This window comes from Rhincodon typus, chromosome 31, assembly GCF_021869965.1.
Source record: "Rhincodon typus isolate 14 chromosome 31, sRhiTyp1.1, whole genome shotgun sequence".
Classification (NCBI taxonomy): Eukaryota; Metazoa; Chordata; class Chondrichthyes; order Orectolobiformes; family Rhincodontidae; genus Rhincodon; species Rhincodon typus.
The window spans coordinates 9,034,741-9,049,473 of record NC_063362.1 but is presented as its reverse complement, the minus strand read 5'-3'; the positions used below and the strand labels follow the sequence as shown (position 1 = coordinate 9,049,473).

Genomic DNA, 14,733 nt, shown 5'->3' with positions numbered 1-14,733 from the left:
GGGGGGGGGGGGGGGGGGGGGGGGGGGGTGGTGCGGTGGTTTGGTGAGAGAGTGCAGGGTACATTGTGAGGATCCAGGCAAGAGTCTTACTAAATGAGTTTTACAATATCATGCCCCTACCACCATCCCACCTCGTGCTCCACAAAGAGAGAAGGTAGAGAGCTGGGATTAAAAAAATGGTATGTCTAGCAAAAACAATACAGCTGTCTGCCATTGTCATTATTTTGCCTCCCACCTCGCAACCCAGCGAGATCCTTAGTTTAAATCCCATTCCACAGATCATGGAATTGAATCAGGTGAATCATACCCAGATGGGTCTGATTATAAAGGAAGTGTGAAAACTGAAAGAACTATGAATGCAGGAAATCAGATGCAATAACAGTAATTGCTGGAAAAGCTCAGCAGGTCTGGGAGCATCTGTGGAATGAAATCAGACTTAACGTTTTGGGTCCTTCCTCAGAACTTCAAGGGAAAGTTATTTTCTGTAAAAACGGTCAAAAAGAAAATGTAACCTCCGACGACAAGTGGGAAAAGTCTCAAATGGTCCATCCTTGCCAGTAGAAGGGGCTGACAAATTTCACAGGGGCCTGGTCTACACAGGGCTTCAGTCCATTGCTGTGCCATTGCCCCTTGATGCCGCCTGAAGCAGCCTAACAGACCATTCAGATCAACAAAACAATTCACCAGAAAGAGAGAACACACTGCTACATTCTCCGGGACAAGTGTCCATCATCAACCACAATCCGAGAACAGAGTTTAAAAAAAACCTGTACTTCTGTATTTGACCTCAGCATGCCTGAAGGAAGAGGCTAGGGAGAAAGAAAACTATTTGAGCTTTAAGGGGAAGTTACTCTCTGTAAAAATGGTCGAAGATGTTAAGATTAGCAGCAGCTGTCGAGGCACCCAGGACTGAACAGTTTTGAACTGTACAAAGTAGATTTTAAAATGCAGTCCAGCGGTTCCAAACCATCGCAGCTCACCTCTATCCTGACAGTGTCCTGAGTGAACCTTCTGCAGGGTAATGCCTTTGATAGCTCCCATTCTTTCCATGGCACACTTGCTTTCATAGGTCTGCCCATCATCCGCGCACACTGTCTCGTGGTCTGGTGGGCAGCTTTCCGGGCGCAGGAGCACTTCAGGTTTGTGAGCTCTTGGATGTACTCGGCATACCTTATTTAGGTCATTCTGTGCATCTCTGCATGGGTCTGTACATGGCAGAAGAAGCAGTTACAGAGCAGTCAGTAATACAGCGTTACTCCCTGTCTCTGCCTGGTTTATTTTTCTTTATTCATTAACGGGATGAGGGCATCACTGGCCAGGCAGCATTTATTGCCCATCCCTAATTGCTCAGAGGGCAGTTCAGAATCACCCACATTACTGTGGGTCTGGAGTCACATGTGGGCCAGACTAGGTAAGGATGGCACTTTCCTTCCCTAAAGGACATTAGTGAATCAGATGGGTTTTTCTGACAATCGACAGTGGATTCATGGTCATCATTAGATTCTTAATTCCAGATATTTTTATCGAATTCAAATTCCACCATCTACTGTGATGGGATTCAAACCGAGTTCCCCAGAACGTTATCTGGGTCTCTGGATTAACAGTCTGATGATAATACTACTAGGCCATCACCTCCCCATTCAGGTCTTAAACAACAGATGGACTGGAGAACTGGGGTTTACGAACCATTTATCCAACAGCTACAAATACTACATAGAATTACATAGAATGCACAGCACGGAAAGAGGCCATGAAACTTATCAGTGACAGGATTAGGGTTAGGGGTGCTCGAGGAGCCAAACTGTTCTCCACACTGCTGTTCAGTAGTTTCACCCACTGAATGTGCAAATCAGAAGTTCAAAACTGAGTATCTGCAGTTTTCCTGGTGTTGTCTTTTGGTCAGAGAGGCATATGCTCAAATATTGGCAATGTACAAGATCACCGAGCACCACTCTCTGATCACCATTGACTGCTGGTGAGTCACGATCAATCAAGTGGCTTTCTCAGCATCAGCATCTCTCTCTTTCCTCCTTACCATGGGGTCAGGTGCTCAGCATGACAGGTAGTCATGAGTCTCAACTCATGCTGGGTTTGGTAACTGGAGTAATGCTATTTCTACCATAGCCACTCACCTTGGGCTAATGACAGGGAAATAAGCCAGGGCTCGAATTAGATCATAGAATCCCTACAGTGTGGAAACAGGCCCTTCGGCCCAACAAGTCCACACTGACCCTCAGAGTATCCCACCCAGACCCATCCCCTATAACCCACCTGGTCTACACATCCCTGAACACTATGGACAATTTAGTATGGCCAATCCACCAACTGGTGCTGGCTCCTTCAGAACATCACTCCAGTAGATAATCTTTACCTGAAGTCCCAACAAGAAACAGTGGCACACATTCCTGGGACTGTGGGAGGATATCAGCATCCCTGCCTCTGAGGCAGAAGCTCTGGTTTCAAGTCCCACTCTAAGACTCAATGGACCCAGGAAGGTGTGTTTATATCAAGGTCAAGCAGCTTGATTACCAACTTGTGAATCCTTTCCTTACCCCTTCAGCAGGAGCATTTACTGGTTGACCTGGTGGAGTGGTTACAGTTTATAGAAAGGTTCCAGAAAACTCTAGCTACGGAAACAGACTTGGCAGGGGCTGTGCCTCAGGTGTGAGAGCAGAACATGATTCACTTCTTGAGTGAAGTGTCAGTGCCTGTGCTAACTAACTCGGCCTGCACACTCCAACAGGCATCGCCAGGACAACTATTAAGTGCCGGACTTTGGCCAATGTTTCCCTTCTTTATCTCAGAATCCCAGCAGCAGGCCATTCAGACGGTCAGGCCTTCTCTGCCATTCAGTTGGATCATCCCTGATTGGCACTTCATTTTCCAGCACCTCCCCCACCATTTGAAATCTCTGGATACCACAATGTCAAAAGACTCGACTCATCTCAGGCCTGGAAGCTCCATCAGCCGCCAAGATCTGGTTTGATTGTTAGAGTGAATATTGAATTCAGACAGAGGACCTCTGGGGAAATCGACCTGACAGGTTATGACTAAATATACCCAAGAGAGAGAGCAGCAGCCAAGGCTGCAATTACCAGTGAGTTTAGATCACAATTTCTTTCTGGAAGGTGAGGGAGAAGCAAACACAGACAGAGAATAGCTCTTTACCTTTGACATAGCACATCACAGCTTCGCTCCTTCTTGCTTAATAGTGCTGAGTGCCAACTGCATGAAGTGTTGGTCAGACCCTTGTGTGTGCTGCTATCCACATCACTATATTTACCTTACTCAGGTTGGGGAGGTATATGGTGGGGAGATGGGGGCTGGTGTAGTGACATCGGTGCTGATTCCGACTGCTAAAGGAACAGGAACCCTGGCTGAATTTTTCTGCTCTCGCACAAGAGGCACTGAGGGCAAATGTTGTCACCTCGTGTAGACAGAAGGTGAAGCTGGGATGGTCACGGTCTGTACTGTCAGGCATCAGGAAGTGCATTTGTCCATCGTGACATCAGGCGGGAGTTTGGGAGAAAAGAAAATCAGGCCACATAAATAATTACAGCCTCGGGGCCAGCATCCCGTTCCAAAGAACCGCTCTCTAAATACCTGGCTACCCATGTAGAGCTTTTAGCTCAGCAGGTGGTGGGAGCATATCCAGGAGGATCTGAAGGAACATACAATGGCTGCAATATATACTGCAGTGAACTCAAGGTCACCCAGATAGCACAGCCATTGGTGAGGAACAAATTTCAATGGCATCACACACACACCCCCGTAACTCTAGAAACATAGGTATATAAGGAGGCCATTCAGCCCTCGGAGCGTAGTCCACCATTTATCGAGGTCAGGTTGAACCATATTAAACTCTATTCACATACCATGGTTCTGCAGACTTTAACACCCTTCCTGGACAAAAATGGAATCTCGGTTCAAACCCTCACAAATTCAAACCTACTCCGCCATCAGTAACAACCCACCTGGTTTAGTCATGTCCTTTACGGAACGAAATCTGCCAACCTTACGCAGTCTGGCCTACACGTGACTCCAAACCCACAGCAATGTGATTTGTTCTTAAGTGCCCTCTGGGCAATCAGGGATGGACACTAAACACTGGCCTAGCCTGTGATGCCCACATCTCACGAATGAATTAAAAACAAAAGTTATGAACTGTTCAAGTGATCCACCCCCCTCCACCCCAACAAGTCTTAACAATCTTTTGGAGATGCAAGTTCAAATTTCCAATAGCCTTTTTGTAAAGATATGCTTCTTGATGGCACTCTGGAACGTTCTAGCATTTTAATGTGATGCCCCTTTCCTGTGGACTCTTCTGCCCAAGGGAATAGTTTCTCTCTATCTCCCTCACAAAATCCTTTAATTGTATTAAACTCCTCAATCAAATAACCCCATTGTCTTCCTGTATTCAAGGAAACACAGGACTGGTCTGTGCAACCTCTCCTTTTGGTTTAACCATTTAATCTATGTCAGCACAGGCTCGAGAAAACCTGGCGCCAGTGCTCCACTTTGGTGAGGTAGAACTTCCAGCTTGGACTGGCTCACTCACCGCAGGGTCCATCAGACTTCTTGTAAACATTCTTGTGGTTATCGCAGGCATGTTTATTGAGCTCGCACTCGTTTCTGTAATCCTTGCCATCGCTGCCGCACACCACACTCTCCTGGTCTCCACTGCACGTGGTGGGACAGACACATTTGGCTGACTGGCCATCAGATGACTGGATGCAGGTGCTGCCGAATCCACAGGCCACCTCGCTGCATGGGTCCTTCGAGCCTGAGAGACAAGAGGAGGAAAGGGGCAGCCTTTAGAACACATACAGCAAAGCACGTCCCAGCGACCTGAGTTATATAGGTCGCCTGCAGTTCGCCATGGAACACAGTTATGTTGTGAGGTGCCAAAGCAATTACTGCAAAGTGATACAGAGGTGAAAGTGGAACTCAGATATTTATCTGGGTCACAGGTGTTGTGACCTCTCTTACTTAGCTGAGGTTTGGTGTTACGTGCAGTGCAAGACCAAACTGAACAGTGCGCAGTCAAACCAGGTTCTCAGATTGCTCAGGAGCATTTGTTGACCCCCAGGTCTTTCTGAACGCACCTCCTGTAGCTATCACAGTTAACCCTCCAGCGCACAGCTTCAGGTGGAACCTGATCTCTGCCTGGATTGCAGTCACAGTGTGCCTAGGGTCTGCAGCTCAGCCAATTCCACCCGAGTCCCAATCAGCTGCAGCAACAGATGCTCCTGGTTTGGAAGCTTCCAATCAGAGAACCAGCCCCATTGTGTTTTCTAAAGAATCTACGTGTGCTGCAACAAAACATAATTGGGAAGATTAATGAGTGAAAAATTAATTGACTAATAGATTTGTCTTTATGCCAGCTTGTATGGTCACACTTCAGTACCAATACACACCTGAGACAGTTCTCCCCATCTCCTGCTACTTCAACAAAGTCAATCTCACAATATACTTACTCACTGCCTTCAACTGGTATACACAGCAACTGGATCAATATCAACTATTCTTGAACCGAAAACTATTTCTTTTACGATACATCCACTTGCACAGTGGTTACTATCGACCAGTTAGCTCAACATCTATTATTGGGAAAATGTTACAAAAAAATTTACAAAAGATGTAACAGCACATCATATCAAAATAGATAATATAACCAAGCAGAGTCAGCATGGCCGGTGAAAGGGAAATCATGCCTGACAAGTTTAGTTTCAGTTCTTTGAGGAAGTAACAAGCAGAACAGAAAGGATAACTGGTTGATGTAATATATTTGGATATCAAAAATGTATTCAATAAGGTTCCACACGTAAGGCTACTTAATAAGAGAACAGCCCATGTTGTTGGAGTGGTATATTAGCTTTGCTAGAGGAATGTCTAACTTACAGAAGACAGACCTTGGAATAAATGGTGCTTTTTCACAATGGCAAACTGTAACTAGTGCAGTGCCACAAGGATCAGTGATGGGACCACAATTATTTACAATATAGCAAACAGTTGGATGAAGAAAGTGAATGCACTGTTGCCAAGTTTCCAGGTGACACAAAATAGGTGGGAAGCCAAGTAATGAGGGCCACATAAATAATCTACACAGGGATATAAGACAGGTTAAGTGACTGGGCAAAAACTTGCCAGATAGAACATAACGTGGGGAAATGTGAGGTCATGCACTTTGGCAGAAAGAATAGAGAAGCTGAATATTATTTAAAAAGACTGCAGAAAGCTACAGCACCAAGGGTTTCGCAGGTCCTCATGCATGAGCACAAAGAAATGAACATGCAAGTTCAGCTGGTAATAAGGAAGGCAAATTGAATGTTGTTCTTTATGAATGGAGTATAAAAATAGAAAGATCTTGCTAAAATTATATAAGGCACTAGTCAGACCACAGCTGCAATACTGTGAACCATCCTGAGCCTCTAATTCAAGGAAAGACTTAATGGCATAGGAGGCAGTCCAGAGATAGTTCACTGGGTTGAGTCTGGGTATGGAGGGATTTTCTTATGAGGTGAGAGTGGGCCTGTACTCGTTGGAATTTAGAAGAATGAGAAGAGACCTTTTTGAAACAGACAAGATTCCTAGGGGGCTTGACAGGGTAGATGCGGTTTCCCCTTGTGGGAGATTCCAGGACTAGATGGTAAAACTTTAGAGTAAAAGACAGAGATGAAAAGGATTTTTCTTTCTGAGAGGTTGGTGAATCTGTGGAATTCTGTGGGCTGGGTCATTAAGTATATTAAAGGCTGAGATAGACAGGTTTTTAAATTGGTAAAGGAGTGAAGGCTTAAGGGGAAAAGGCATGAAAATGGTGTTGAGAATTATCAGGTCAACCACGATCTCTCTGAATGGCAGAGCAGATTCAATAGGCTGAATGGCCTTCTTCTGCTCCTTTGCCTTAGGATTAAGAGCTGCTTATTTGATTTTCAGAGCAGTCATATCAGGCTTTACTCTCAATATCAATATCAAAGTGAGTCTTGAATCTTTTAGCAGCCAGCAGTCAGGAGTGGGAGCAACTTTCCTTTCATGGCGAATGGTAGAATGTGCTGAAGGAAGGTGGCAGGGAAAATGCCATGGAAATATTTACGCTGGCTGGGGAACAGAGAACATGGGGTCACAGTCTCACTTAAGGGGTTTCAACCATCTAGGACTGAGATGGGGAGAAATTCCTTCACTCAAAGAGTTGAGAATTTTCAGCATTCACTACCGTAGAGAACTGTGGATACATAATCAATGAGTAATTCAAGATGGAGGTCAATAGTGGTTTGCGTACTAAAGAAAATTAAGGAATATGGGGATAGTATAGGAAGATGCAGCTGAGGTAGGAAGTTAACCATGATCTTGCTGAACAGCAGAGGATACTGAGAGGGCTAAATGGCCTCCTCCTGATCCTATTTGTGACGTTCTCATGGTTATTTGCTAAGGAACACAAAGACTAGTCTTACAGCCTCAGTGGCTTCAACCCAGCTCCGACAGCACACTGGGCACACTGCTATGATATTATGGCTTGAAGAGGTGTATTTTGTTCTGGTTTGTTTTAGTGCAGAGGGGTTGAGATAGAGGTGCTGAGCACACTGTTCCAAGCCAATAAAGCAAACAGCTTGTGAGGCCTTGGGATGTTTTCAGAAGTTGTAACAATAGAAGCAGCCTGAATGGTTGGAGTCAAGCTCCTGCCAAACCAGGATTTTAGTTTAACTTTCAGGAGCTTTTGGGGTTTGGAACCTGCTAAACATCTATCCCTGCTACAGCAAAATGCTTGTGTTTTCTTCCTCTCTCTCTTTGTCTCAGAGTTTTCTCTTGATGTTCTTTCCTCTTGGACTGAGGAAACATTACACCAGGTCATAGTCCAACAGGTTTATTTGAAATCACAAGCTTTCATAGCACTGCTCCTTCATCACCTGACAGAGGAGCAACGCTCCGAAGACTTGTGATTTCAAATAAACCTCTTGGACTATAACCTGGTGTCGTCTGACTTCTGATTTTGCCCACCCCAGTCCAACACCGGCACCTCCACATCATGGAGAAACGTTGCATGTGAGACAATCTACTTTACTGAATTTGCCTTTGCCAAGGGCGTGTTTATGGCATGTTACTATCTTACAATAACTAAATAGTGGTAGTTGACACACATATTATCTTGTTATGTATTTTGATACAGTTACAATTAAACTCATTTTTCTTATTTTGTCTGTGTTTTAACTGGAGTGTAAGAATAAAGTGTATTTTGCTCCAAGCCTTGTAGATTGACCAATCAAATTGCATCTGGAACATAGCGCCTTACACTTTCCTTTTAAAATAAGAAAAAATTGGGGTCTAGGCCATCTTCTTAAAATATTTTGAGGGGGACTGGTCTGGTCCATAACAACACAAATGGCTCACTTTCAACAAGTTGGCTTACCATTGGCTTTATACAGGCAACCAGGGACAGGCAATTCATTTCTGCAATGTCCCCTTCCACCAGTGTGGACGTAAGATGAAAAATAATCAGCAGATATCCAGGATCAATTCTTGCATGGCTCACTTCCAAAGTAAGACAATGTGTATCCTAATGAACCCTCAGGGAATGATTCTTTACATTTAACGTATTATTGCGGCAATGGATAGATAGTGCTGTCTGCCTGACTAGGGCTTGGTCAGCACAGCATTGGAGTAACACCATTCTCTCCATGCCAGCCACCTCCTTTCTCACTAATTGTTGCACAGTGGAAGCCACGTCCATGGTGATCACCAAGACAACATCAGTAATCAGAGGATTAGTAAACAAATAAAAACAATGCTGATTTGTACAACTGTTTAATGTCACCAAGGACAATTTTCCATTGATCTGTTAATTATAGACTAAAATCAATGCAACCAATTGTCGCAGCCTTTTCATACACAGCCTTTTGGGTAAACAGCGCGTGGAATAAAACTCACAATGTCTCGGGCTGGGACAGAAGGGGCTTTGGAGTACTTGGACACTGAGGTCAAGCAAAGACTGTACATACTAGAGTTCCAATCATTTCTCTACATTCAATCACCAGCCTATACAGCACCCCCTGCTTATTGCAGTTAACAGTGCAACTGAGATGAGGATGGGCAGACTGGCATGGTGTCCATGGCCTATCATCTGCCTCTCCTCTCCCACCGATTTGCAAATGCAACCTCAGGCAGGGGGTGGGGGGATGGATTAGAGATTAAAATCCAACCCGTCCTCCCTGAATCATCACCGACTCAGAATCTGAGCGCTCCCTACCCATCAGCACTGTGGGTACCTTCACCACACAAGACTGCCACAGACCATGAAGGCAGCTCACCACCACCTCCATCTCCGGGGCAATTAGGGATGGGCAATCAATGCTCAACACCAGAACCCATACCCCACCATTATGGCAGTGATGGCCACAACCCGAGAATGAATGTTAATTTTAAAAGCGACAGTCTTATCTTAGCTCGAGGGATGAGGATGGGTTAAAGATCAGAGTTTCAGTGTTGGCTCCAAATGTGAGCAGGGTTCAGTCCTTGCTCAGTAAAGTGAACATTGCAGATTCAGATTGCTTCCAACCTCCAAGGGCACACAACACAGCCCTGAAATCGCCTGGCACCTTAAGCAAATTGGCATAAAAAGAGGAAAATGTCTCAATTATGCAGTCTGCTGTGAAGCTGCGGCAGCGAGCGTACTGGCAGAAATCCTGATCTGTACCTAACCTGGGAGTGACTGATGCCAACAACTGGCACCAGAAACTGTTCCATTTCCTGATGCCAACAGCCCCTCACCTCCATGGGCACAGGAATAAATTCAAAGAGAGAAACAGACTTTCACTGCTAGAGCTACTGCAACAGGCTGCAGGAATAAATCTCCAGCAACATTTATCAAATGTCATCAAACACATTTGACTCCTCAGGTTAGCTGTTTCTCCCTGCTCATTTTCTAGCCAACCCGAAATATGAATGGGTCCATCCCAGAACCCTGTGTGCAGAGTCATTCCCAGGAGTTCTGGTGTTTCTGTTACACTAGGAGTCTGATTAATAATCATAAAAATAGCAAATAGCTAAACGATTTGTTTAGGGCTGTCCTGCTACATTTGCTCTCACCTGCACTCCTCCTGTCTTCCCTTAAATATTAAACACCCAACACGCCAATGAAGCCTGCAAATATTTAAAAGCAAAAGGATCTTGCCCCATATGTTAGGGGTGAGATTGGTGTCAGGTGAAATTTATATTAACAATCTTGAAAGGTCCTTCACGAGATTTATTCCTCAACCAATATCATGTTTAAGGAAAAGATTAACTGCTCTGTCTTTTGGAGAAGGTAAAAATTCATGTTGACCTCTTCTAGCATCAGAAACCTGAACGCCTCTGTAGGGGAATGCATATTGGCAGACGATCACAAATGTTAGACTTCCACATATCATCCAGTTTATGGATATTTTTAAACCAACCCCTTAGAGATGTTATGAGCAATTGGGACCTGTAACCAGGCCTCCAGGTAGAGACTACACCATTGTACCAGAACGGCCCTGTGATTCTGTTTATAAACTCGGGGTTTGAGAATGAAGACAATCACAAAACAAACAATAACAGAAACTCAAAATAAATCTAATCACAAAGAAAACGAGATGAGACATAAAATAACGAAATACATTTGCAAATGTAACAATGCCACTTGCAAAAAAAACTTTGTTCAGTGAGAATTAGAACAACAGATAATGGCAGTTCCCTTGCTTTTCAATAACACTCCCCCACCGGCCTGTTATATCTTCTCCACGTTGAGAACAAGTGAGAAATTAGATAAAGGGAGATTTTCAAAATAATACACATTTAAAAGTGCATCCCATTAAAATAACAAAATCTCTCAGTGTATAATTAAATGTAATTCACAATGGTGCAAGCAATTTTAGCAGATGTTCAACCAAAATGTCACCTGTAGCAAACGTCTGATTTAATTATCACTGTGGCTAGCTCTCATCAGGCTATCCTGGGCTTACTGTTGAATACATCCTTAACTGTATATTGTTGTTTGACAGAAAGCCTATTTCGTGACACTGAGACAGAGTCACATTTAATTAAGGAGACAATATTCCTGCTGCTGGCAAATGAGCTGAAAACCACAACCAATAATTATCAAACTTACCCCCATCACCGCTCAATACTTTCTTATGCACAGTCAAAGCACTTACCATGATGGCTGTAAAGTTAGCAATTGTGCAGACTATTGATGATTGTCTACATTGCATCATTCAAATGGGAACTTTCTCTAAATCTCTGGCTCTTCTTAGTACAGAGGAGGCAAAGTGGGGATATGATCCAAGACAGGGATGTTTAAGAGCATAGATCTATAATGACAAACCTTCCAATGACCAGAGGAACACAGCTGAGATGATTGGCAAGAGAAAACTAGACGGGTCTAGAAGGAAAAACATTTTACACAGTGAGTGACTAGGACCAGGAATGCATTGTCCAATAGCCTGGAAGATATAGATTCATTCGTAGTTTCCAAAAAGGTAACTGAATAAAATGTAGAAAGAAAAAGAAATTGCAACAGTATGAAGAGCACTTCACCTGATGAAGCAGCAGTGCTGCGAAAGCCTGTGATTTCAGATAAACCTGTTGGTCTATAACCTAGTGTCGCGTGACTTCTGATTTCAAAAAGACTGATATACACCTGCTAAAATAGTCTCCTTTTCTGCTGTGTTATAATAGAATGGTGGAAGACTGATCAGCTCAGTTGGTTAGGCAGCTACCTTGCAATGCAGTGTGATGCCAGCTGTGTGGGTTCCATTCCCACACTGGCTGGGGTTATTGTGAAGATCCCATCTTCTCAACCTCATTGCTTGTTTGAAGCAGGGTGAAAACTCATGAGGAAGTGGACCGTGACTTCACTGTGGGAACATCACTTCCTACATTCTCCCCATTTGAGAAGCTACCTTATTTTCCCTTTAATAGCCAGACTGTGCTCTATTGTCACCTGTAACTTGCTGCCTGAAAATCGGAGAGGCGGGCAAGGTGCTGAAACTGACTGGAGTGCTCCTAACAGGCTCGCATGAATTCAGGGGGCCAAATGGCCTCCTTCCCTAGCTTAACATATCCGAGATTTCGTATCGGGCCCAATTCAAAAATGAAACAGTGGGCCATAATGATTACAGGTGACAGGTATTTACCTCCTGACAATGAAAATGGAAAGATCTGTACACTGCCCCCTATTGGGGAAACCTGGCTGAGTTAAACACCTCTCACCTCTGATTGGCAGCAGGCCTTCCACAAGACTCAAGGGGAGGGAATCTTAGCCCCTCGAGAACTCCTGGCTTATATGAAGTGAGACACTAAGTGCTATCACCAGCAGGGGGCATGTCAATAAACACAACACTAACATAGGGACCCAGGCCACGGGTGAGTGATGGGGTGGGTAGCAGGGAGTACAGTCAGGGGGTCAGGTACATGAGGCAGAGAGATAAAGAAGGATCTTTTTCTCATCGAAGGGTCATGAGTCTTCGGAAATCTCAAAAGGAACCTTTAAGGCAGAGCGAGAAACATTTCTGATAAGCAAACAGGGTGAAAGGTTATCGAGGGCAGGTGGGAATGTGCAATAATCCCATGCCTTCAATCCTACTGATCGGCAGAGCAGTCTGGAAGGGCTGAATGGCCTGCTCCAAACTTATACATTCCAATGTTCCCAGTGAATCAGCGCTTAGTGTAATCAATGAGGGATGTCCTGACACCTTCATCCAGCCAATAAGCCGAGCTAGGGCCAGAGATGAGAGGGTGGCACGTTTTCTAACTGCTACCCTCCCCATAAATTAAATCCATCCCCATAACCCCCTTGAAAACTTGTCCCAGGGAAGGTCATGAAATTCCGCTCAATATTTCCACAGTTATTCCTCTGACCTCTTCCAGACTCGACTTTGGTACAACACAGACAACTATAAACAATGCCCCATATTAACTATCAGTAACAGTGCAGCAGATTCAGGGCTGTTGACAAAGTTTTGGAAAACAGAACACCAACTTTCCAAAAACAACTTCCTCCTTTCAAAGAAAAATTGTGATATAACTTCTTTAAATTTAACATACTTGTTTGAATATCTAAGTCAGGGTTTCGAGTAGTCTGTCTCTTCACACTATCCTATTCATTTGAAGAAAATTGCTCTATAATGGTGATATATTTCTGCCAGTGTCAATCAGCTGTGACATTTTTTCAACGAAATTCTAGATTCATTCTGAGCTGCAGTTATGGTATCAAATGCTGTGAGGAAAAAGGTCAGTCTCATTTACACAGTAACAGCAGGATTTGAATTTCATATTCAGCACCCCAGGTATAACTGCTGAGAGCCACGCTGCGGCCAAACACCTCATTAACTCACAAGGCATGGGCAGTACTTGGCTGGCAGACTAGGGCCTCTTCAACTCCATTACTGAAAATTCACCCCCAGATCATTTTTAATCAGTAAGGGAACTGAGGGTTGTGGGGAAAAGGCAGGAAAGTGGAATCAAACGTTAATAAGATCAGCCCTGATCTCATTGCATGATGGACAGAATGGCCTACGTTTGCTCTGACATCCAAGATCTGAGGCCTTCCCAAACTACACTCAAGATGGCAGCCTGTACCCTCAATCACCCCAATACTATATGTGACCCAAAGACTGCACACTCATTAGCAATCTCCTAAACTCTGTCTCAAAACCTAGGTATTTTCCGAATCAATCTTTCCAGTCATGTTATGACACACCTCTGGAGCAAGTGAGATTTGAACCTGGAGCTCTTGACTCAGAGGTAGGGAACACTACCATTGCACCACACAAACCCCTACCTCAAAATCTATCTCACCTGTCCTAACATCTACATATGCTGTCAGATAATTATGCTGTGAAGTGCCTTACTACATCAAAGGTGCTACAGAAATGCAAGTTGTAGCCCACAGCCTGTGCTCTGGGTGGCCCCAGATGGAGAGTCTACAGTGAAGTCTGCTACTTCGATGAAGTGATTCAGGTTGCACTTTCTGGTTAAAAAAAAAAATTGACTGTAATTTTCATAACACCATGGGTAGCAAATTAAAATAATTGTGCACTGATGCAGACTTAATGAAGCAATAGCAAGTGTTCGGGGAAAGCTAACTAGAGGTCGCTTCACAGTTGCAGTCATTATCCCTTTCAAAGTAGTTACAAAATAAAAACCTCTAACTAGACAACAAAGCCTGTTACAATAAGTGTTAATGATCTTCCAGCGTTAAAGAACTGAGGTAGATCAAGCAATGGAAAGGTAATGTCTATACCTAATGGGAAAAGAAGATTGGGAGCTGCCCAGTGGCTCATTGGTTAGCACTGCTGCCTCACAGCGCCAAGGGAATGAGTTTGGATTCCACCCTTGAGCGACTGTCTGTGTGGAGTTTGCATGTTCTACTCATGTCTCCGTGGGTTTCCTCCAGGTGTTCCGGTTTCCTCCCGCAGTCCAAAGATGAGCAGGTTAGTTGAATTGGCCATGGGAAATGTAGAGATAGGGTAGGGGGAAGGTCTAGGTAGGATGCTTTTTGGAGGGTTGGTGTAGTCTCAATGGGCCGAATGGACCCTTAAGGGTTGATCACAGGAAGGGCGGTGGAAATCTAAAATCCTCTCTCCACAGACTCTATTAAAGCTACTTGCCCAAATGAAATTTTGAGTTGAGGTTGATAGATTCGCTTTTATTAGGTGACAGCGATAAATCTGAATTGACAGAGTTAAGATGCAGCTCCACTATCAAAATGAATGGTGGTAC

At 44.2% G+C, this 14,733-nt stretch overlaps 1 protein-coding gene across 2 annotated transcripts in view; it reads right to left on the bottom strand.

The window, feature by feature from the left end:
- agrn (agrin) overlaps positions 1–14,733 on the bottom strand; it is a 503,633-nt gene that overhangs the window by 147,813 nt on the left and 341,087 nt on the right. For both annotated transcript variants that reach the window (XM_048614989.1, XM_048614990.1), the window contains 2 exons: positions 4,559–4,783; positions 981–1,205 (listed from right to left, as the gene is read on the bottom strand). In XM_048614989.1, coding sequence (XP_048470946.1) covers positions 981–1,205; positions 4,559–4,783 — 450 coding nt within the window. The remainder of the gene's footprint in view (positions 1–980; positions 1,206–4,558; positions 4,784–14,733) is intronic.